This window comes from Cebus imitator, unplaced genomic scaffold, assembly GCF_001604975.1.
Source record: "Cebus imitator isolate Cc_AM_T3 unplaced genomic scaffold, Cebus_imitator-1.0 Scaffold533, whole genome shotgun sequence".
NCBI classification, from domain to species: Eukaryota; Metazoa; Chordata; class Mammalia; order Primates; family Cebidae; genus Cebus; species Cebus imitator.
This window is the reverse complement of record NW_016107848.1, coordinates 1,183,491-1,208,108: the sequence shown is the minus strand read 5'-3', so window position 1 is coordinate 1,208,108 and position 24,618 is coordinate 1,183,491. Positions and strand designations below refer to the sequence as shown.

The following is a 24,618-nucleotide window of genomic DNA, read 5'->3' as shown; positions in this document are numbered from 1 at the left end:
CCTGAGGGAGTTCTGTAGCTCAGAATGGATTTGTGAGTGTCCTTGATAATGTATCTGGTTAGTGCAAAAGTAATTGCAGTTTTTGCCGTTACTTTTGTACCTACCTAATATTTGACTTTGTTCTTTTCTGTAAAAGCTGCCCCATTGCCATGTTTCTCTTTCTTTTCTTTTTTCCTCTCTAACTCAGTCTTTGTGAGGAAATCAGAAAGAGATTTTCTGAGTCAGCAGCATTGCAGTTCTGATATCTTTTTTTATGTGATAAGAATTTGTGCCCATTTAATTGAAAGTATATAGCAATGAAAAGCCTGATAGCATCGGGCCTCTAGCAATACGATTATATAGCGATGATTATACAGCTGGACAAGTAGGACGAAGGCTTACTAGGTAACAGAAGATTCAAGAAAAGATGACTTGTAGTCAGGTAATGACAACCAAATGTATATAGTCCAGGACTTTAAAAATGCATATGTGCTCATCCCTGACTCTCCCTTTTTTTTTTGGTCAACCTGGATATTATGCAAACAACACAATTAGACTAATATGCCCCATGGCTGGAAATTGAGACTAGGGAAGTCTCTGATTATTATTGATCAGATCTTTTACTTCATCAAATTTAAAATGTTATACTTAGTTAAAGACGCCATTAAGAAAATGAAAGAGCAAACCACATTCAGGAAAGGCTATTCTCAAACATAAACCTAATAAAAGTCTTAAATCCAGAAAGTACACACAACTTCTACAAATCAATGACAAAAAGACAATTCAAACAATAGTAAATGATTGGGAGTTTTTGCAAGATGTACAGTTGGTCAATAAATAAATGAAAAGGTGCTCAAAAACATTAGATATTAGGTAAATAAAAATGAAAACCAAAATGAAATACAGTTGGTTAATAAATAAATGAAAAGGTGCTCAAAAACTTTAGATATTAGGTAAATAAAAATGAAAACCAAAATGAAATACCACTTCACGCCTACTAGAATAGTTAAAATTATAAATATGGCAATCCAAATTTGTTTTTAATTTTTAAACTTTTATGTTCGGAGTAAATGTGCAGGTTTGTTACCTGGGTAAACATGTGTCATGGGGGTTGGTTGCATAGATAATTTCATCACCCAGGTGTTAAGCCTAGTACCCATTAGTTATTTTTCCTGATCTTTTCCCTCTTCTCACCTTCCACATTCCAATGTGGGTTGTTCCCCTCTGTGTCCATGTGTTCTCATCATTTAGCTTCCACTTTTGAGAACATGCAGCATTTGGTTTTCTGTTCCTGTATTAGTTTGCTACAGATAATGACCTCCAGCTCCATCCATGTCCTTGCAAAGGACATAATCTTGTTCTTTTTTATGGCTGCATAGTATTCCATGGTAGATAATACCAAATGTTGATAAATATGTAGAGCAAATAGAATTCTCATGTGTTGTTGGTGGAAGTGTAAAATGATACAATCACTTTGTAGAACGGTCTAGCAGTTTCTTATAAAGTTACATGCATCTACCCTATGACCTAACATATTCTACTCCTAGGTATTTAACCAAAAGAAATAAAAATATATGCTAAAAAAAGCTTTATAAAAGTATCACATAGCAACTTTATTCATAGTAATACTAATTTAGGTTATTTTTTGTTACGGATGTTTAGAAGTACTTGATGTTTTCTTCATCAACAAGAGAATAAATTGGTTTTTTTTTTATAAATTATTTTATAAGTGATGGAATAAACTACTGAAACCTCCAACAATTGTAGATAAATCAAAAATAGAATGTAGAGAGAAAGCAGCCCTACACAACAGAATACTTATATAATTCCATATATATAAATAATAAAATATAATCTATGTTGTTAGAAATAAAAAATTGTTATCTCTGGTAAGATTGTGGAATGACTAGAAAACAGCATGAGGCAACGTTCTTAAGTGAGAGAAGTGTTCAATGTCTTATTCTAAGTGGTTATTAAATGGATGTGTATACAATTGGCAACATTAATAAAATTGAATATTTAAAAATCTATTCATTTTATTATACGTAAATTATACCTAGTTTTTTAAAAGCTAATAAAATGTTTTAAAAGTGTTTTTAAAAATTGGCAAAACCCTTTTCTTCACTGGTATATTTCATGTTCTAACTGTAGAACATGAAATATACCAGTAGAGTCACCAGAGAGGTTAAACAGTAGCTTTCAGGAGTTTGTTGTTGTTACATTGGTGATATCAAATAAGATAAAATGTTAACATTTTTACAAATAATAATTGTTTTAAATACATATAATTCCATAGTGCTATATGTTAAAGAAAAAAGAAGACATTCTTAAGCTGTTAAAATGACATCTTAACTAGATGTCATTTAGCTTGTCTTTACGTATTGAAAGCTCCAGTATTGGTCTTTTTTCCTCCTTGAGGAAAGAGCTTTGGTGTTGATCAAAAGCTATCTAAACTAGCAGGATGATTGCAGTATGTAACAAATGGGAGAATACTCTGGTGTCTCTGCTTACAAAATTAAGGGAAAGAGTGGTTATACTCCAGCCAAAGTTATCAAGATTAAATTGTTGATTTGTTGATAAAATGTAGATGAACATAATAGAACTTCCCAACTTGAAGTTTAGAAGCAACCTTTTGTTCATCTTCCAGTGGTTCTTAAAGGACAATGCAAGTAGCTGGTCTATAATGAAGCTTTCATTGGTTCTTTATGTATGAGAAATGTAAGGACAGTATGTATTGAGACATATTTTTCCATTCAGTCATTGATGGTGGTGTCAGATTGCCAATGTGTTTTTTTAAAGAACTGTTCTTTATCCTGAGATTATAATAGTCTACATTTTTGTTGTCAAAAATCACTTTTTATGATATAATAGCAATATAATAACATTGTCGATGCACTCATGTTGACAAATCTACATCAGTCTCCCATCATCTTTTGTTTTCATTTTATTGATCCACCTATTAAGAATTATGGGTAGGTTCTATCGGTGAGTAGCAAGGAGTTCTTCACAAATGTATTAATACTGTACCATTCAATCATCACAATAATAAACTCAAGGCCCAAATTAATTTAAAGCATAGGTACTTTCTCATGCGCTTAATCTAAGATTTCATCTGCAGCTTGGTTTTTAAGCAGTTTCACCCGTGACCCCTTTATGTTAGCCTGACCGTAGTTCTACATGCCTCCTTGTCAATAATGTCTTACTTTTATATTGATAGTATGTGAAATTGTTTCACATGTGTTAGCTTATTTGATCCTTCCATCATTTCTCTTATCTACAGTTTACAGATTTATTTAAAAAGAGGTTCAAGGAAGCAGAATCACTTGCTCACAGTCATATATGGAAGTAAATGAAAGAGGCAGAATTTAGTTTTTCATCATTATACTCTCTAAAATACATCCCCTAAGTATAGTGGGTTTCTCATCACAGATGTACTGACAAGCATGTCTATTTTAACTGTGTTGAGGTTACACAAAGTAGATTTTCAAAATTATGTGTCAATAATTGTTTTTCTCTCACTGCAAACACATATTAAGATTTTTATTAAATTATGGACCCTAAGTTGGATTTAAATCAAACTAACGTTTCAAGGCAAACCTAAAATATGATCAAATTCCTCATTTATAGATTCATTCATTTAACAAATATTTCTGAAAGTCCTTTACAGAAGGTCATTCACAATACCCATATTTCCATAAGGACAGCAAATTTTACTTTATCCTTTGTCCCTAACCAGATTGCTAACTCAACTCAATCTTTATCTCCAATCTTCTTTCCTCCCCATTGGTGTTTTATTATTTTTCTAAGTCAAGGGAGCCAGACTCCTAGATTATGCATTTCTTGAATTTACATATTGTAATCTCATCTGCTCATTTCCTCAGGCAGTCATTGTACATTTGGTAATTCTATTATTATAGATCATTATCTATTAAACCATTTTGTTTTCCCACAGGAGTGTCTGGAACCCCTGCTGGCCTTTCCTTAGAGTTACCCTGAATTATACCTATGCTTAATCAAAAATTTTCAGAGAAGTAGATGTTTATTTCTATAAGCAGAAAAATTAAAACTTTTGTTTCTAATTCTACAATACAAATATTTGTGTATGTATACCTACTTATTTTAATTTTATATCCATATATACACCTATGCAGGTACCTACTATATTTTATATGTATGTGAGCATAAAATAAAAGGAGTGATATTTTTATAAAATAATCAACATATGAATACCTAAATATTTCTTTTGTGAACAACTACGCTCTAATATTTTAACTACCTGAAGCAGAGCTATCTTCCTATCTCACTCTTTTGGAATTTCTTGCTTTTTGGAGAGTCAGTAAGAAAACCAAAACTGTACTTGAGCAGCTAAAATGGATTTTACCAAGTTTGTTTTAAAGATAGCTTTAGGAATATTCAAACTAGAGAAGATGTTAAATATCATTGAATAAAACCCATTACATTTTGATGATGCAGTTGGGGCTGCGAAGTGAGGGAACTTCAGTAAGGTAATTTGTTCAGTAAGAGAATTAGGGAATTCAGTGAGAGAATTAAGGGGCAATCGGAAGTGGAACCCTGGTCTGTCATGCTCTGTGCAAAATGCCATAGTAGCTAGGACACCTCCTCAAGCCCTCCCTTGGCTTATGTTTAACACAAGTTTGATATTGTGTGTTCTAAGCCTACAGCACATTAGAATGACCATGTTGGATGTGATGGGGAGGGGAGGAGAGGAGATGCCTCATCATACCTGCTGTAACTGTCAGACAGGAGCTGAGAATCGATAATGAGGTCGATTAGAGCCAAGTCACAAAACCCAGTTCAGCAGTGTAAGGCCATTCAGTGAGGGACAAAGTGCCTTCTATATATCTAAGTAAAAGAGGCCTAGAAATCATCATTGCATCAGATAGCAGCAAAGTACTATTATTAGTGGGGGAAAATCATTTAAAAATAGACAAATTATGTTCACCATATCTAGTCTGGAAAAGCAGAGAAATAGTTCTGAATTTCGAAAAGACAGGCAAAATAAATACAATTAAATTCAATTCAATAGCTAAAATAATGTGTTACTAATTTTGTTTCCTACTTTTCATATCAGTGGATATTAACTAGGCAAAAAGATCATGGTGATTTAATTTTTTTCTTGTTTAATGTATTTAAATGCTTAAAATTATTTTTTAAAATTTAATTTTAAGTTTAATTGACAAATAATAATTATATATATTTGTGGGGTACAATGTAATGTTAGGATACACGTATACATGATGTATTTGTTTCTTGTTTGAAACTTTCTTTTTTTTTTTTCTTAAAGAAGAAACAAAGAATTATTTATTGGCTTTTACTTAAAGCATTTTTAAAGAGGTTTTAATGAGCACCACTGGGGAATTAGTCACAATCAAATATTGCTTCTAAAAATAGCTAGCTGCCAGAATAATTCATAAAAAATTCTGTTTTGTGAAAAATATTTTATATATGTTTGCAAAAACAGGCACTTTAATTTCTACACATTATAAGAAGGTTTGACAGTTGGAGCTATACTCATTTTATTGAATATAATGAAGGAGTCATAATTAAATGTTTATTTGACTAAACACACTAAGCTCCAAATTTAAGCCTGATGTAATTTTATCTAAATAGTTTGGGTTACCTTACTGATCAAATTAACTTGGTATTTTCCAAATTTATACCAGTTAGAAATAAACTTATGAGAAGAATAGTATTTTGGCATTAAATAAATAATCGTTATAAGTGGGCAGTTGCTGAGTTTCCAAAAAGATGTTTGAAATCTATTGTTTATGTTTTAAAACCTATTGATGTTTTATGCTGGAAAACCCAGATATACAATAAAAGATCACTTTCCTTGATGTCACTTACGCCCACCCTGCAGATACTTTTTAAATAAAACTACAGTACTAAAATCTTAGAAAGTTCTTTTAACATACATACATTTTTGTGTATTTTAAACTTATTTTTATTTCTGTTATGCAGAAATGTTAACTGCTTGTTGCTGATGCTCTCATTTTCATTTGCATGTAGATACCTGGGCAACCTTGTAACTGTATTCTCCAGGCAGCACATGCGATGGCTCTGGGACATTGGTGGGAGAAAGTCCTTCTGGATAGGCAAGTATCTGTGCTGCACTGAGGAGCAAGGCAAGAACATGAAACAAACAAGCACCACCACCCTGCTACTCACTTCCATGGGTTAAATGATCATGGTTTACCATCATAGGGAACCAATTTTAAACTCATCTTAAACCTTTGACACAATACATTCATTTTAAGACATCTATCCCAAAGAAATAAATAGGGATGTGGTCAGATTGATAAGCAAGAGAATTCAATGCAATAATATTTCTAAAAGTAAAAATTAGAAATCACTGTAACTAAAGAATGGTTAAATAAATTATAGTATAGCCATATGAAGGAATATGTTAGATTTAATGATTTTGCAAGCCATTAAATAATCAAGACATGAAAATTACCTTATGTTTATTAATTCGTTTAACAAATATATGTTGGATGCCCATTATATTACATATAAAATGTAAAATGTATTTCATTTACGGCAAGGTGCTAAGTAAAAATGCAGGGTCTACATTCATATAAAGTATGAAATAATTTAGAATTAAAAAATTATATACATGTGGTGTATGTATAAATATAAATAAATTATATATATAATTAGAAATTTCCAAATAATTAGAAATGACTTAACTCCAGTTAAGCATTATAGGTAGGCTGGGTATGGTGGCTCACACCTGTAATCCCAGGACTTTGAGAGACCAAGGCTGGAGGATTGCTTGAGCCCAGGAGTTCGAGATGAGCCTGGGCAACATAGTGAGACTTTGTCTCTATGAAAAATTTAAAAATTAGCCAGGCATGGTGGCCGCGAATAGTAGCCCCAGCTACTTGGGAGGCTGAGGTGGAAAGAGCGCTTGAGACTGGGAAGTTGAGGCTGCAGTGAGCTGTGATTGTGCCACTGCACGCTAGCCTAGGCAACAGAGCAAGACCCTGTCTCAAAAATATATATATACGTGATTTTAATTTTATTTCTTCTTTTCTGAAGTCTTAATATGTTCTACAGTTTTAACAGTAATAACAAATCTTCTTTTTCTTTTATTTTTTGAGATGGTGTCTTGCTCTGGAGTGCAGTGGTGCGATCTCTGCTCACTGCAACTTCTGCCCCCTGGGTTCAGGCAATTCTCCTGCCTCAGGCTCCCTAGTAGCTGGGATTACAGGTGCACACTACCACACCTAGCTAATTTTTGAATTTTTAGTAGAGATGGGGTTTCACCATGTTGGCCAGGCTGGTCTCAAACTCCTGACCTCAAGTGATCCACCCGCCTCAGCCTCCCAAAGTGCTGGTATTACAGGCATGAGCCACTATTCCCAGTGGAATAACAAATCTTTTTAAACCACTTTAGAAATAGAATTTTCAGGGCATATCAAAGTCAATATTCCCACTACTTCTCTTTAGAGTCATTGTATTTGAATAATCTATAACAGTTCCCTCTCTTAACTTTTCAATATTTCTGTAGTACTCAGTAGGTCCCTAAAGTCAGAAATGATCTGAATATTAACGGACAGGGCTGGAAGATAAGTTTTCTCTGCATCCAGAATGACTCATTGTAAGGCTCTGTCCTCACAATATGCTTAGGCATCATGTCATCTAATCAATAATTCAAGAAAAAAATCCAGAAGAAGATACGGCATTCCTCACCAAAAGTATTTCATTTGATTCCACTCAAAAATACTGACTGAGAATCAGTTGGGGGAAGGTAAAATGCTATATATCTAGGACTGTTTTCATGGTCAAATTTGATTTGGGGAATGTTGGATCACACTGTGGCAGGGGGTTCCTTTCTCATTTTATTCTTTTTTTATTTCTATTATGAAAGAGAGTAAGTGGGGGAACGCTTCTCTAAGAAAATATTACAGAAGCTTTATAACATTAAAGTGTAATTTGCAAAATTTGCCAGTGGGGGTAGAGAGGCAAGTTGAGAAAATCTGCTTTTTATTGGAATTGTAGCAGATTGAAACATCTTAAGCTCTCGACTCAAAATAATACATAGTAAGCTACTTTCAAATATGAATATAAATAACGAGGAAGAAGAAGAATAGGCAAAAAATATCTGTTTCCCTGTGATAGGGCTTCTGCATGTAGGATGATATGAGTATTAATAACAGCTGCCATTTGTTAAACACTTATATATGCCAAGAGCTTTACATGCATTATCTTATTTAATCCTCAAAACAACCCCAAATGTACTATTTTTATGCCCATTCCTTAGATGAGAAAACTAAAACTCAGAGAGGTTAAGTAACCTGCCCAAAGATACTCATCTAGCAAGTAAGTGGTAGAGCTAGAATTGAACTGGGATTTGCCTGACCCCTTGTGTCTTAGGGTATTCCCAGTTCCTATCCCTTGTTTTAGAACCTGGGCCCATATTTGCATGTGAGAACTGAGCTTAGAGCAATAGTTGGAGATGATATCTAAGTATAAATGCAATAAAATTAATTGGCACATTCTTTTGGTTCACATTAGGTTTGAATGATCAAGTGCGTGCTGGCCACTGGGCATGGATCGGTGGTGAACCTGTCTTCTTCATCAATGGGAGAAGAGGGCTCTCTCAACACTCCAAGCCTGGAAAGAGCTGTGTTTTGGTTCAAAGATTAGGGAAATGGCAAACAAAAGACTGTAGGAGAGCCAAACCTCACAATTATGTATGTTCCAGAAAAGTTTAAATATAACAGGCCCTACAGGTGCCCCCCTGGAATTTGTCACCTATTTATTTACAGGATCTGCGACTATTGCTCTATAGAAAACAAACTGTTGAGTGATTGACTGGGTATACTTTTGTGATTCTGTCTAGTAAAAATGGAACATTTTTAATAGTGCCAGAAATATTGATAAATGAATATTTTTTACAAGATAAGATACAATTTTTGTCTCTCAATACCTTTTACAATAAATGCCAGCGGTATTATAAAGCATAAGATTGGTTTATTCCAGAAGACCCCCACCCTTACCCTACTCCAAATCTCAGGCAGTACCAGTCTCATGGTCCTTGGATTTAAAAAAAAAAATTTTTGGTCCCATTACCTCTAATAAATTTATTCTGAAATACATATTGCAGGTGCTCCCACCACTTTAGTTTGAGTGAAGCTAACTCTACTAGTTCATTTAACCAAAGTTGAACTGCAGAGTTGTACCTTTGGAGCCCTTTAAATGAGAAATCTAAGATTAGTGGCTATGGATAAAAATAATTTTCTATGGTGAAAAAGACTTTAGATGAAAGAATCTCGTAGGTGGAGGCTCATCTACAAAGCTCTAGTTCATGTAAGAATTCAGGGGGCTGCCTGTACTTCAGAGTTCTACCCATCACTGTTCATGAAACAGATCTCCTTTTCCAATTTGAATGTTGGCATTCTACCATCCTAGAGCTAATGGTTGAGTTTCCCCAGACTTACAGAGTCATGAGAAATTTCAAGTAACATAATCTCTTCCTCTGTGTTTATTGTACTGACAAGCATTTCTCAAGGACATTTGAGATAAAGAGTATATATGAATGACGGTTGACATATGGAAGAAAAATACTACTTTTTCAGAGGTGTCCTGATGAACTGCACTGATGAACAGAGAAAAATAATACTGAAAACAGAGCCCTTGAAAGTCTACATTCTCGGAAAAGATTTTGAGACAATTTTGAGCCCTTAAATCTTTAATATTTGCAGAAATGCCACGTTAACTATATTCTCTAATGGAAAGGTACCTTATAAATTTATAATCTCAGCAGAGTGGAACATTTGTGTAACAATGAAGTATGTTGCAGCCTTACCAGAACTCCCTTCTGAAATCAAGCCTTAATTACAGGAAATTAGAACTGTATGTCTGAAACATTTATTTAAAGTTTTTCTCTTTTCATAATTACTGAGAAATATGGTTGTGCCAAATGTCACTTGCTCTGTGAGCACCAATGTAACTTCAGAATCAAAACGGGGTTATCACATAGATGGGAGCTCTGGTGCTGGTTTTGTTATAAAAATACCTTGAGTGTTGCAGACACTAAAATTGCTTGAAGAAAGTCAGTTCAAGTTCTGGATACAAAAACATGACAAGCTTGTTTTATTTCAGTTCATTTATCAGGGTTATAATTAATAGAAAATTTACAAAGAGATTGGAATACGATTCAGACATTCTGCCTATTACTTAAAGCTAAACATAATTGTAGTGTCAGAGGGTCCTTAACTTAGATGACACAGGTGAGCTCCAGACTGGCATAATGTATAGGTTCTCTGTGATATACAAGCAGTTTCTGGAAGTTTAATCAAAACATACTACACCCATCCTCTTACCAGCTCCAGTCAAATTCCTTCTGGTCCACTGGCTTCTTCCGTATGGAAATGTGAGGTTTGGGCTAAAGAAAAAAAGAGTTATTTTTCTAAAGGGTTAAGTCCTAGGAAGGAAGTAGAAGTTTGGGAAATTAGGGATTCAAGGGCCACTCCCTCTGCTGGAACTCTAAAACTATATCAACCATCTATAACTGGAAATCTAGAAGTATGTCAACTATGTAAAATCTGGTCAGCATGGCAGATTTATTATACATTTCTGCAATATAAATGATAAATGACACTGAACTAATTGCAAATGTAAGTATAAAGAGCGAGTGTTTTGATTTTTAAAACAATTAGAAATACTACAAGAATATTTAAAAACATTCCTGATTGTGAAAGCATTAATCAAGTTGGAAAATTCAAGTCATTTTAAGAAGGTAAAAATAGAAATTTGACAAAGTCTGAGTGGTGGGCAGTATTCATCAAACCTTCCTTTTATTCTTACAATTGAACTTTGACTCAGGGGGAGAAAAATAAATGATTGTCAAGGTTCCCTCTGCTTTGATTGATAGTTTCTGATGGGAGTGGGAAGGAAGGAAATGGAGTAATGGATAGAATGGGAATGAGAAATTACAAGAGAGAAAAGGAGAGAAAGGTGAGAAGGGTTCAGTGGAAAGGATGGGAACTAATGGTAGCTAGGAAGGAAAGCATTAAGAAGGACCCAGCTGAAGGTACAGCTCTTCTCTCCAAACTTCAATACCAACTCAGGAAAAGGCCCCCTGTATCAAGGGGCATCAATCCAGCTCAATAGTACCTAGCTTTTCAAAATCTTTTGATTGTTTGGTCTTTAACAAACACACAGCTTTAATTTGATTTTGGTTTTTGTTTATTTTTAATACAGCCAGAAAGATATGCACATATTTTAATTTACACTATGGTTCTGTATAATTTAAACCATAGACTGGTGCTGATTAATTTCTGCAACAAAGCAGCATATTAAATGTACTGTATCTAGTGTTGTATCAAAATTAATAAAAGAAATTTAAGTTCCAAGACACTTTTCTTTAGCTTTTAACATTTTATCTTATTCCTGGGGACACATGGAATTTTAGATTTTAATGATGCTATTTAGCAAGAATGGAGGAGAAAAGTCAACATGTTTTTTATCTTTGCTGGTCAGACCAGCCTTTAGTTGTATGGCTTCCATGTATCCCTACATGCGACCACCATTCATTTGACAAATACTGAACATGGCATGCCAAGCATGCAACTGACATTGTTCCAGATACTGGAGATATTGTAGGGAATAAGATAGAAACATAAAAGTATAAAAGCATACCGCATATATGCAAATTTATAATAGCATTTTACGCCTGAAGCTTTTTATCAGGGAGGAAGTCACAGTGAAAATCAGTGATTACATTATCCCTTTTCCAGATACAAACAGCTCAGGCTGAAGTTTGTTATATTTTTCTCTTGGTTAAGAAATTGATATTAACTTCCTAAATTTTAATTAGGTCAAAGTGTTATTGATAGCAGCTTTCCCAAATTTTCTGTCTCCAGAATCAAGTTAGAAACTAAAGTTTCTATATCTAGTTAATTTTGTAACAATTACTCTTTCCAAAATGAGGAGTACATGTCTTTATATCTTAGGGATTCCTGGAGTAACAGAAATTAAAGAGAGATATCTTTGATATCATCTTTATTAATAATCTCATGTTACAACAGGGAAAGTTACTGTGTGAAGAAATCAGCACTAGAAGTGAGGCCTTCCAAACCTTAACCTGAATTTTTTCTAATTATTCCACATATCTATCAGCATTCTGAGCAGATGGTTTTATTATATTCAAGTAAAATACACTCGTCTTTGAATAATAAGTATTATAACATTCACCATATACTTGAAAACACTATCATAAGCAAAAGGCAGACAGAAAGGGTCACATATTTTGTGATTCCATTTATATTAAATGTTCAGAATAGACAAATCTATGAAGATAGAAAATAGATTAGTGATTTCTAGGTGGGGGAAGAGGATTGGGACTAACTACCAGTAGGTACTGGGTTTCTTTTTGAGGTGATGGAAATATTTTGGAGTTTTATAGTGGTAATTACAGAAACAGTGAATATACTGAAAACCACTGAAGTATGCAGTTTTAAATGGTAAATGTTATATAAAGTGTATCTCAATAAAAATGTGGTTAAAATCACCATATAAAATGTATTTTTAAAAGCTAGAAATGGGTTGATGTAACTGTATATTTATCTTGCTCATCCAAGATATATTTCTGTCTTTGCCCCATGTCTCACCCGGATTTTTGTTTATTTGTTTATATAATTGGTTAAAGGGAATGAAATGCTGATTTGACATATTTTAAATTTATAGTACTATTTTATTTATCTTCCTCTCCTTTCTCTCCATCAATCACAGGGGGACTATTACTAAGGGCAACGTGTGTCTGGATGTCTGTAATGTACAGAACACCATGATTTTCTCAAAATTAATTTTACAAGCCTTTAGAACAGGATTGTGCGGGAAATGAATATACTATCCTTATAACTTACACGTATAACTTCCTTTTGAGCAGTTTTTATAAGTCTTACGTTCTTCTAGGCAATAAAGTTTAGTTTATCTTAAGACAGAAAGGAACAAAAATCAACCAACACTTCCATTAAAGGCCTCATGGTAACCTGCATCACTTTTTCCAAGCAATGACATACGAGTTCACCTTTTGCTTCTATCCCCATCTGTATTTTTGCTTTCCAAAAGCAATCAATCTCAATTTATCCTACAGAAAAAAAATGTTCAAACCCAACTATATGCTGCCGACAAGGAACATACTTTAAATATAAACACATTAAAAGTGAAAGAACGGAAAAAGATATACCATACTATAAAACTAGTCAAAAGAAAGCTGGAGTGGCTAGATTAATATCAGAGACAGCAAGTTTTAGAGCAAAGAATATTGCCAAGAACAAAGAAGCTTATTTCATAGTGTTAGTGGGTCAATACCTCAAGAGAACATAATAATTCTAAACATTTATGTACTAATAACAAAGTTGTTTTGTTTTGTTTTGTTTTTTTGAGATGGAGTTTCGCTCTTGTTGCCCAGACTGAAGTGCAATAGCAAGGTCTTGTCTCACTGCAACCTCTGCCTTCCAGGTTCAAGTGATTTTCCTGCCTCAGCCTCCCAAGTAGCTGGGATTACAGCCTTCTGAGTAGGTCGTGCCCGCCACCACGCCTGGCTAATTTTTGTGTTTTTAGAAGAGACGGGGTTTCACCATGTTGGCCAGGCTGGTGAACTACTGACCTCAGGTAATCTGCCCACCTTTGCCTCCAATAGTGTTGGGATTACAGGCATTAGCCACTGTGACCAGCCTACTAATAACAAAGTTTTAAAACACATGAAGCAAAAGGTGGTAGAACTTCAAAGAGAAATAGATAAATCTCTACTTACAGTCAGAAATGTCAATACGTCTTTCTCAATAATTGTTGAAACAAGTAGGCAGAAAATCAGTGAGAGTACAGAAGTATGGACGCTATTAACAAAGTGAACTTAAATGAAATTTATAGAGTATTCTGCCCAACAACAGCAGAGTGTACATTCTTTTCAAGAGCATGTGACACATTTACTAGGCAGACCATATTCTGGGACATAAAGTAAGAATAAATAAAATCCATAAATTTTAAAGGATTTAAGTCATATAAAATATGTTTTTTGACTACTGTGGAATAGTACTGACCACACTTGGAATAGGGTGACAACTTTAAGCAGTGCTTGTTCTCACCAGTAACCAACCTTAGCAGGAAGAAGGAGCTGGGGGTGGGAGAATTAGGCTTGTAACTTGCCATATCACAAGTGAGAACTCTGCTGCAGGCTGGATGTTTGTGTTCAATATGGAAATGTTTTCAGTTTTTGGAGGAATCCAGATGACTAAGGGAGTCCTTTCTAAAGGACTAATGAGAGTTATGATCATTGATACACAACTCTTATTCTAAAGAGAGATAAATTAGGGAATCGTTTTTTCACAGGACAGAAAGGATGACCCTATTTGCTTTGTTAATGGCTTGGACCTGGGTGATAGTTATTTTCTATCACCCAAAGAGCATAGCTTCTCTATGGAGCCACATTTTCAAAATTTTCTTTTACATTCAGCATTGAAGGAACACATTTGTTGCATATATTGAGGAGGCCTGTGTTTGCAAATCATGCCCCAAATCAACACTTACAGGTCTAAGTGGTGCTCATCAGAGAGAAAGGTGGTTCGGTGTACGTAGGAGTTACTAAGGATTCAGGCAGAAGCTAAACAGAATGGCCCAGCAGGGACTGGCTCCCAGTAAATTATTTTCTTGCTTACAGATTTCCTACCCAGTAGACTCACTGGGGTCATTTTAGTGACTAGACACAAATAACAGGCTTCTTAGAGTTTCAGACTTGAACCAAGTTGAACTTTTGCAAATGTGACTAAGGCCTGCCAGCTTGATGGCAAACCTGGGCCCAGCATCAGGTGCCAGCAGAAGGCAAACCCTGGCTGGAAAGTTGTGCTTTGCTTTTCATTTTATTGTCACAATTTTTCACAGTTTGCCTCATGCCACCTTGTTACTTAATTCCCACACCTCGGAGGAAAAATGTGTAATCCTTTAATATTTATGTTACTTACTTAAGATACTTAAGATTATGTTTCTGCCTAGGTGTTGCCAAGATAGTCAAGCCAACTCTTGTTTATAGAGGGTAGAAAATATAAATCTGTCCAAACTCTTTCACAAAATGAGGGCCTTAATATTTCCAAAGAGTTGAATTTGGTACTACTCTTGGAGAGCCTTAGAGAAGCGTTGTCAATACAAGGCGTCATTGTTTTAGGTTTCCTATCCATGACTTGCTTTTTTCCCCAACTTTCCTCTCTTTTGGCAACTTCTCCTCACATTCTGTCCTACATTTGGCCCTGAGTCAGTTGAAAGCTTTGCAAGTTGATTTTCCATTCCCATCTGAATTTTAGCTTAGCTGTGGAACTGTTTTCCATGTGTTTTTAATCATTTGTCCATGTGTTATGAGCTCATAGGGACAATATGGTTCCCCCAAGCTGCCTGCATTGTATAAGCAGAAACTGGCAAGGTGGCCAGTGGGGGAACAGTTTTCAGACAGATGCCCCCTACACTCATTTCTGTTGGTGATACACCACCCCCATGCTCCAACTGGAGTAAAACAATTTACAAGCTGCATAAAGTTACCCAACAGACATGTAGTCCTCTGGCATGAATTACCTCTTTTAGGAGTGTGATTATCCTTCAGGGGAGACATGCCTGGGAACTGTGGCTGGTGTGACAATGTTCAAAGGCCTGCTCTGAGACTGTGGCCAGGCTGGGAAATGAAGAATGGTTTAGTCCCAGATTCAATGGAAATTTGATTTTAAAATAGAATCTAAACACAGAGAATCAAGGATAAATTCTCCAGGACAAAGAGATACTTCTTAGAAAGTAAAATGTAACAAGGGCCTATGTCAGAAGCTTCCTCTCACATTTTTATTGGATTCACTATGTTAAAACAAACATTGATTCACCTCCTAAATGTAGAGTGAGAGACCAGGAATGGAAGAGAAACAGAAAAATGCATTAAACAAAATCCCTTTTCTCGAAGTTGCTGACAGGGTGGTCTCCAGCAAACATACTCCCTGCCCTTGAGAAGTCCTCTCCTCCTTGTTAGGAAGATGTGCACGTACCCAAATTAAGCCAAGTCCAAGTAATCACTGAAGGGCTGAATCAAGAAGGAACCTGGCTTTTCAGAGTCCCAAATGAATCTCAGTAGCATGGATGAGATGTCTCCCTTGTAGATCAAGAGTGGATGTGAGAAAGTAGAGGTGGGTTGGGATAAAGCTTCCCAATATTTGACTGGTAAAGGCGGAAGACAACACTGAAGTGCAGAACCTGAAGCCTTCTATGGAATTAAGAAAATTTGAAAAATGATCGAACATTATATAAAAGCATCCAGTGGAATGCAAAGGGTTGACAATTCGGGGTCGACTATTGAGTAAAGTTGGTTGGAAAGGATGTGATTCCAAGAGCAGAGTGGAAAGGAGAAACGAACTGGTACGGTTTGATGGTCAAATGTGAGGAGACTGACTTATCTGATAGCTTTTATTTTTCTCTGCAGAAAAAGGGGTCATTTATTGAAAACAATGGAAGAGGCAGAGAAGTCAATGGTTTAAGATAATTAGAGAAGATTTTCACTAACCTACATGGAAAATGAAGAGTGAGTTAAGTAGAGGAATGAGAAAGATTGCTAAGCAGAGTTGAGGGTTCTGCTGAGACAGAAGGCAATTTGTATAGAATCAATTTTTAGCCATTTTGTCTGGGTTTCTGAAAGCATCTCCGATTCCAGGTGTGGGCCCAGAGAAGATGAACAGCTGGGTGTTTTCAGGGTCAGACTTTCTGTTGTTGTTGTTATTGTTTTGAGACAGTCTCTCACTGTTGCCCAGTCTGGAGTACAGTGGTGCAATCTCAGCTCACTTCAGCCTCTGCCTCCCGGGCTCAAGAGATTATCTCATGCCTCAGCCTCCAAAGTAGCTGGGATTAAAGGCAGGTGCCACCATATCTGGCTAATTTTTGTATTTCTGGTAGAGACAGGATTTCACCGTATTTGCCAGGTTAGTCTCGAACTCCTACCTCAGATGATCCACCCGTCTCGACCTCCTGAAGTGCTAGGATTACAGGAGTGAGCCACCATGCCTGGCTCCAGTGTTGGACTTCTATTAGATGGGTGTGAGAGAACAAAAAAGGGACTAGAGAGTTAGAAATATTGTAAAAGTTTGAAGTGATGGACCATGGAATCCAAGCTGGATAGGAAAGAAAATGAAGACAAAGAATTTATGTATGTTAGTCAATTAATTACATAATTCATTCATTATTAAATGAACATTTCAGGGAATTTACTATGTGAAAGGCTGTGCTACAGTCTTAGCTGATGACTAAACAGATCCTACTTTTATGGACTTTAAAATCTGAAGTAGAGATAGATGTTAAATGTTCAGTCAAAAATTATTTCATGACAATGGTGGTAGTAGTATCACAGGGATGAAGTAGGGTCAGATGCTGTAGGAACTGAAATGTTGTTATGAAAGAGTGGAATGTGAGATTCACAGTTTAGAGTGGAGCTGTTCTTGGTAGTAACAGGGATCAGAATGTAATGGGTGTAGGCAGGCCACCTGGCACGAGGGTGGTCAGATTTCAGCCAGGGTATTGAATAGGACTTCCATGGGATACTGATGGCATGCTAATGGTCAAACCCAGCCACATGGACACTGAAGCCACCCAGGATGATAGTAAGATTCAGGGTGAAAAGAAAGACAGGGGCCTAAATGAGGAAGACAGGGCAAGTAAATGGTCTCTGCAGACATTCAGGGACATCAAGTTAAGTGCCTGACGTCATAGAGTTTACAAGCTGTACTGCAGATCAAGGAATCATCTAGTTTTTTTGGGCCACAAGTCCAGAGATACTTCCACTGACATTACTTAGCTCTGAGATCAGCTATCTACAGAAGGAAAAACAGACAAGGTAAATTTTAAAGTTGAGGAAAAAGGAGAACGACAGAGGCAATGCACTGGTGACTGCGTCCTGAACTGACTGTAAGTATAGACACAGGCACCGGGGATGGATGGACAGGTGGGAAGGTGCAGCACATGGTGAGGGACAGCTCATGCTGCCTTGGCCTAATTCTCAGATTTGCAGGAGCCCTCTCTGCGTTCTTGGTATGCAACTGATTAGACACATGTAGGTATTGTTCATGACTGGTGTACAGTACTAGAAACATCCTCAGTTGCAAAAAATAAAATACCCCCAATACGTCAAAATACTTCTCAATGGTATTGGGAGTGTTTTGGACAGAGGGCGGTGAGATCACTGAAACTACAGACAGAATAAACTAATCTTTAAAAGACAATCTAGGCATCAGTGCCTTGAAGCGAAAATGGGGATTTTTTTGTCTGCAGTTACACCATTTGATATTTGTCCTTTTCCACTGGTCACACATTTTGGTATCTTTGGGTGACAATTTTAAAAGATTGAATAAAGAAACTGACAGCAATGGTTCTCTCCATGGCAAGGACAGGCAGCCTGAGGTGGAGCCAGAGCAAGAACAACCTTTCATTGTGCATTGTTTTGTGTGTTATTTAAATTTTTTGTTACTATGTGTATTTATTACCTACTCAAAAATAAGAGAAATGTACTGCACCATGTCTACAGTGCTTTCTTGAATTCAACAAATATTTATTATTAAATAAAATTAGCTCAGAGAAAGCATACAGTTCACTACGTCTTTGGGATTTGGATCTACCTGACAGTCCCTGATTAGTACAGGAATGATGCCTGCCTAAATTTTCTTTTTGCTGTTGTTGTTTGAGACAGAGTCTCCCTCTGTCTCCCAGGCTGGAGTGCAGTGACGCAATCTCGGCTCACTGCAACCTACGCTTCCCAGGTTCAAGCGATTCTCCTGCCTCAGCCTCCCGAGTAGCTGGGATTACAAGTACCAGCCGCCACACCCAGCTAGTTTTTGTATTTTTAGTAGAGATGAGGTTTCACCATGTTGGCCAGGCTGGTCTCGAACTCCTGACCTCAAGTGATCCGCCCTGCCTCAGCCTCCCAAAGTGCTGGGATTACAGGTATGAGCCACCATGCCTGGCCTAAATTTTCTTTGTAAAACTTATTTTGAACATAATAGGCTGTCCCTATAGATTGCAAAATCCACTAGACCTGAACCGGAACAAAGACACTGTCACTACTTATCTCCAGTTCCTAGCACAGAGCTGGCGTTCAGATATGCGCTGTGAGAATCAATGAATTAGTCCAGTCAAAGGAGCAGCTCTGTGGAATGCAGCTCTTCCTCACATGTTTCCAGGGAAAGGGGAGGAGGAAATCTGCATTTTGAATAATTAATTAAATTGTTCATTAAAAGGTTTAAGGGGAAATCATATATCCTAATGTTCCCTTTTCCTTATTTCTTGGAAAATAAGAAAAAAGAGCCTGTCTTCTTTTGAGTTTAAAAAATAATCTAATCTTCCATGATGTGATTGCTATTCTGTGTTTTGAAAAGAAAGGTAGTGGTGAGGGAGTGGCATGTTTCCCACACAGATTGTCACTGAATCCTTCAACCAAATGTCCTTTTCCAGCTCTGAGTTTTCCTCTTTAACTCTAATGTCCATCCCCCACCTCAACACTGCCTCTCACCTTTTGTTGATTTAAGACGGGCTTTCAGGGAAGAACTTAGCCTCTCTGTTCGTCCTTGGAGAGTACCAGCTTTCTTTTTAACTGTCTTCTGAGAGTCTCTAAGACAGGCAGAAAATGTAGCTGTTGCTGTCTTCTCACAGGCACACTGGGGAGCTCTGAAAAGGAGACAAACCATCGCAACATGTCTTGAGTGGCGGGGCTCATGCCCTCTTTTCTTGTACATTTTGTAAAAGTGTCATATGAAAACATTTTTTAATTTTGGTATCTTCTTGAGGTCCTTTAGAGTTCCTGAAGATATCTTAGTGCTTAAGAAACCCAGGTCAAGTTGAAAACCATCAGATTATGCTGAGAGTCTGACTTGTAAATGGAAATGAATGGATTCTGGAATTGACCACTCTGGTTCTCATGCATGTCTAGGGTTGGCCCAGGAAGTGGGCTTAGCAGGCTTGGGCTCACTCATATACGCTCAGGCCTAGCCGTCCCTGTGGCATTTGGTAACAAGTGCACTAATAATTGGTGATTCTGTCTCCTCACGAAAGCTTCCTACTGTATCTGAGACCCCCTCCAGACCTACTTCCATTTCCATTTGGCTCATCCAAATTGGGAGGTAGCCAGATGCCTGTATCAATGGAAGACCAACAGAGGCAGCATGTTTTAGCAAAAGCTACAAAATATTCATTTATGTTCTTAAGAGTAGATTATAATGTATTATATGATACATGTATTACATGTTATACATACATAATTATGCACACATAACGTATCGATGGCTTTAGAACTGATGAATAGATGTGGTGGTGAAAGGTGATAGTCATTGCCTTCGGCTGAAAAAGACAGAGGTTGGAGATAGGCTTATGTTTCATAGTTCCCATCTCAGAGGCTTGCCTTTGCTAGATGTACTTTTCAGGGGTGGTATTTACTAATGGGGGTAGGGAGAATATTTCAAGATACTTGCACATTTTTTCAAAATAAGTGACAGAACAGCAAAAAGATATTCTCTTTGAGTGATTTTTAAATGGCACTTACAAGGACCAAAATTAGAATCAGATGAAGGGAAGTTTAGGACTACAGAAAAGTGAAAAATGGATAACTGACATTCCTATAGATGATTTTATATAATAAAGTTAGATGATGCATAATAAATACTACTAGGCTGTCTAACCTACTAGAGGGCAGGGACAAAGTTTCACTCATTTTTCAATCATCTACCAGTATCTAAAATGATTCTTAACACAAAAAGTGAGTCTTCTACAAATTTCAGTTCAACAGGAATTATCTCAACTGTATTTTATGTTCAATAATTCCAGAGCCAAGCAAACTGAGACCTGAGATAGAATTTCTGAGATAGTCTTTAGTTTGGGGAAATACTAGATACTCTGATCGATAGCAATGGAATTTCAGTTCCTGAAAAGTAACATTTAAAAGGTCTCAGGAAAGATATCATGGCTGGCTTCCACACCATGTTTATACCAGGAGGCCTAGAGACTGGCCCTGGAAAGCCTATAGCATTCGATGGCTGAGGGTAATTAAGAAATTCAAATAGCAGCCAATTTAAAAAAATGTTGACATAGCACAGGGCCTGACACCTATAATCTAGGCACTTTGGGAGGCAGAGGCAAGAGGATGGCTTGAGGTCAACAGTTTCAGACCAGCTTGGACAACATAGTGAAAGAAAGCTTAATCAGTGTTGACAAAGAAGGGGGAACACGTTCCAGGACTATTTGTGTCACTGAAAGCAAGGAATATAGTGATTGAATTAAAAGGGGAGAAACAAAAGCAGATATTGCATTGCTTCCCAATGGAAATACTGTTTGAATCATGTGGTAGGCTGATTGGACTCTGTTCTGGGTTTCAGTTTTGTGGACATGTTTCTTTTTGTATCCTAGGCTGATTCATGATAGTTTTGAATGATAGTTATTTTTAAATTTTCCCTTTGATTCCTGAAGATCCTTATTTGTCTCAATCTTTGTTTAGCCTGGCCATTAATTAGTGTAAAATAAGGGGAGATGATGTGGATTCAATAAGGTAAGAAACTGACTAGCCAACTTCATGCCCAAAGTTATCAAACCTGGTTCTTAGAATCCACGTTCTCATGTCTAGCTCTTTTTTTAAAGAAAAAAAATCGATAGGATGGCTGGAGGGAGACATTTCCCATCCTCACTGAGGACTGATGAGCTGTCAATCTACTACGTGGTATCCTGCTGAGAAATATGTGAACAATTGGAAGAGTTTATCTGATGACTGACCAGTTGTGAAATTTAGCACCCAGTAATTGATTCTTAATGTGAGAGGATTAACTTGGGAATTGTGAGTTTCCATGTGTGGAAAGGAGACTGTATTCCCTGAGTTATCATTCAAAAATCAATAACTCCAATTCACATGTAAGAGGCAATACATCCCTTGCTCAAAAAAATTAACATCCTTCTAGCTCTTCCTTTCTCTTCCTTACAATTTTGATATACTTCTTTGTGTGTGTGTGTGTGTGTGTGTGTGTGTGTGTGTGTGTGTGTGTATGTGTGTGTGTATAGCCTTCCTAAAGACCTGGGCTTTTTCTAAATGTCTAATTGTTATCCACTATACTTCTCTCACAGCAACATGTCTTGTCTACTCTATTCCAGCGCGATGCAGATGCACAGCAAATGTGAGTTGACTCTAGTCCTTCTGACAACAGCCATGGGAAATTTAGGCAAAGAATATGTTGTTTTTGCTAATACTGCTCTTTAAGCCTCAGACACAGCTGAACTTTCAGCTAATTACCCCCTGGGTCCCAGGCTTTCACTGGGGCCTTTTAAAGTACACAAAACCGAAGTGAAGGCAGGAGGCCATTAGCACTACATAATTCAAGCAAACAATAAATGTGTTTGCTCTACAGGCTACTGACCACCTGGCTTCCCATCCCACCAGTCAGGTTATCTATATATACAAATTCCTTGTTCCCAGTCCTGCAGGAATGAGCCTCTCCTTTGGGTTGTGTTATTTACAAAAGAAGCTTGGACTCCTGACAGCATGCATCTCCTCTTATTTCAGCTGCTGGTACTCCTGCCTCTAGGAAAGGCCACACGGCACCAGGATGGCCACCAGAACCAGAGTTCTCTTTCCCCTGTACTCCTACAGAGGAATCAAAGAGAGCTCCCTGTAGGTAACCATGAGGAGGCTGAGGAAAAGCCAGATCTGTTTGTTGCAGTGCCACACCTTGTAGGCACCAGCCCTGCGGGGGAAGGCCAGAGGCAGAGAGAGAAGATGCTGTCCAGATTTGGCAGGTTCTGGAAGAAGCCTGAGAGAGACATGCGCCCATCCAGGGACTCAGATAGTGAGCACCTCCCACCTGGGACCCAGTCCTTCATCCAGCCAATAGATGGGATGAAAATGGAGAAATCTCCTCGTGGGGAAGAAGCCAAGAAATTCTGGCACCACTTCATGTTCAGAAAAAGTCCGGCTTCTCAGGGGGTCATCTTGCCCATCAAAAGCCATGAAATACACTGGGAGACCTGCAGGACAGTGCCCTTCAGCCAGGTATGTAGTCTGAGGGGAGAGCAGATAAAGGTTTGCAGGTGGTGGTGGACAGCTGGGATGGATGGAGAGTAGGAGAAAAGGCTGTCGGGAGCCAGAGTCTAGCTTAACTACAGATTTGGTCCTTGGGCATTTATCACAGGATTCGGCAAAGGTCAAGTTTTCGTCTAATCTTTCCATTTTTTTTCTTGGCATTCTGGAAATGCTGCAAGAATGTTATGAGGATACTGTCAATATCAGTCATCATTCACATTGAAGACACAGAGCTTTGTTTTATTTATTTATTTTTGCACTGGAGGTGATCTACTCAAAGAGGTAAATCATACTGTACCCTCAGTTAGGAAACTGAGAATTTAGAGTAATCACCAGAACTCCTCTGTAGCTATCTTTCTGCACTCTATTAGTATGTAGATGAGCAGGTCAACTCCATTTGTTGATGAGGTGGGGTTCATTGGACTCCTCCCCAAACATTCTCATATCCGTTTACCATGGCCTTAATCCCCACATTTCATACTTAACTACTTTATAGGCTTATGAGGGGCTTCTTTAATAGCTTGTTAAAGCTATATCACAACCTCAAAGTATGTTGAAGTTCTCAGGCAAAAGTTATCATCTCATTTCTAGTATTACAATAGCAAAAAAAAAAAAGATTTTGTTTAACTTATTTTCTCATACGAGCTTTCAAAAAAATCAATCTTGATGTGAGATCATATTTCCTCCCCTTAGAAGTACCTTTATCCTGATTCATGTTGTGTTGGCTGATTTGCAGTTATTATGATCAGTTCCTTGCTATTAAGACACAGGGGCATCCTACTGTCCACTTCCTCCAGTTCTGGCAATATCTACATTCCAAATGTTAAATTAAAATTGAGAGCTTGCATCAGGTCCTTAAACATGAAGATATTGAACCAAAAACAGTGCAGGGTAGAGTAAAATTTTTCCAGTCCAGTAATGCTACCCAGTAATGCTTATTGCAAGCAGTCGTATAGGGCAATTGACTGTGCAAGGCAGTTAAGTATTCTGCCAGAAAAGGCAAGGATATGTAGCAATGACAAGTCAAGTCAATTATCAAATAATAATGACTACTCTGTTGGCCACGTACAATTAGAAAATTACTCATAAGAATCAGGCAATCAAATTTCCTTTGAAATCCTTCTTTTGAATGCTATTGCTAATTAAATTAAAATTAAGATATTTGACTCTTACGTATTTTGAAAGGAACATAAAGCTAGGTGATTGGTGTTATGAGAGGTAAAGGTGATGTAATGCACAATGATTTGCAGGCATATGCATTGCAACTCTGTTTGCACAGAACTTCATAGACTTGAATGTACTGCAGGTATTGCAAAATAGGATAGAATTAAAACTGTAGTGTTCTGATCTACAATCAATTTAACAAATATGTGTTGGGAGCCTACTACGCACAAAGTACTGTGAGGAATAAAAAGGTAAGGCATGTGCTGGTGCAATGGCTCACGCCTGTAATCCCAGCACTTTTGGAGGCCAAGGTGGGCGGATCACAAGGTCAGGAATTTGAGACCAGCCTGGTCAATGTGGTGAGACCCCATCTCTACTAAAAA

The 24,618-nt window shown here is 37.1% G+C and overlaps 2 protein-coding genes across 7 annotated transcripts in view; both read left to right on the top strand.

Moving 5' to 3' along the window:
• The window catches only part of FREM1 (FRAS1 related extracellular matrix 1), a 162,134-nt gene extending 149,445 nt beyond the window's left edge, over nt 1-12,689 (top strand). For 3 of the 6 annotated variants that reach the window (XM_017514683.2, XM_017514684.2, XM_017514686.2), the window contains 2 exons: nt 6,010-6,095; nt 8,521-12,689. In XM_017514683.2, coding sequence (XP_017370172.1) covers nt 6,010-6,095; nt 8,521-8,720 — 286 coding nt within the window. In that variant the 3' untranslated portion in view covers nt 8,721-12,689. The remainder of the gene's footprint in view (nt 1-6,009; nt 6,096-8,520) is intronic. The other 3 variants (XM_037733497.1, XM_017514689.2, XM_017514688.2) reach the window with 1 other exon arrangement.
• A 9,793-nt stretch (nt 12,690-22,482) lies between these two features.
• The window catches only part of CER1 (cerberus 1, DAN family BMP antagonist), a 3,310-nt gene continuing 1,174 nt past the window's right edge, over nt 22,483-24,618 (top strand). Inside the window, exon 1 of the mRNA XM_017514668.2 lies at nt 22,483-23,041. Within this exon, the coding sequence (XP_017370157.1) occupies nt 22,535-23,041 (507 nt within the window). The 5' untranslated portion in view covers nt 22,483-22,534. The remainder of the gene's footprint in view (nt 23,042-24,618) is intronic.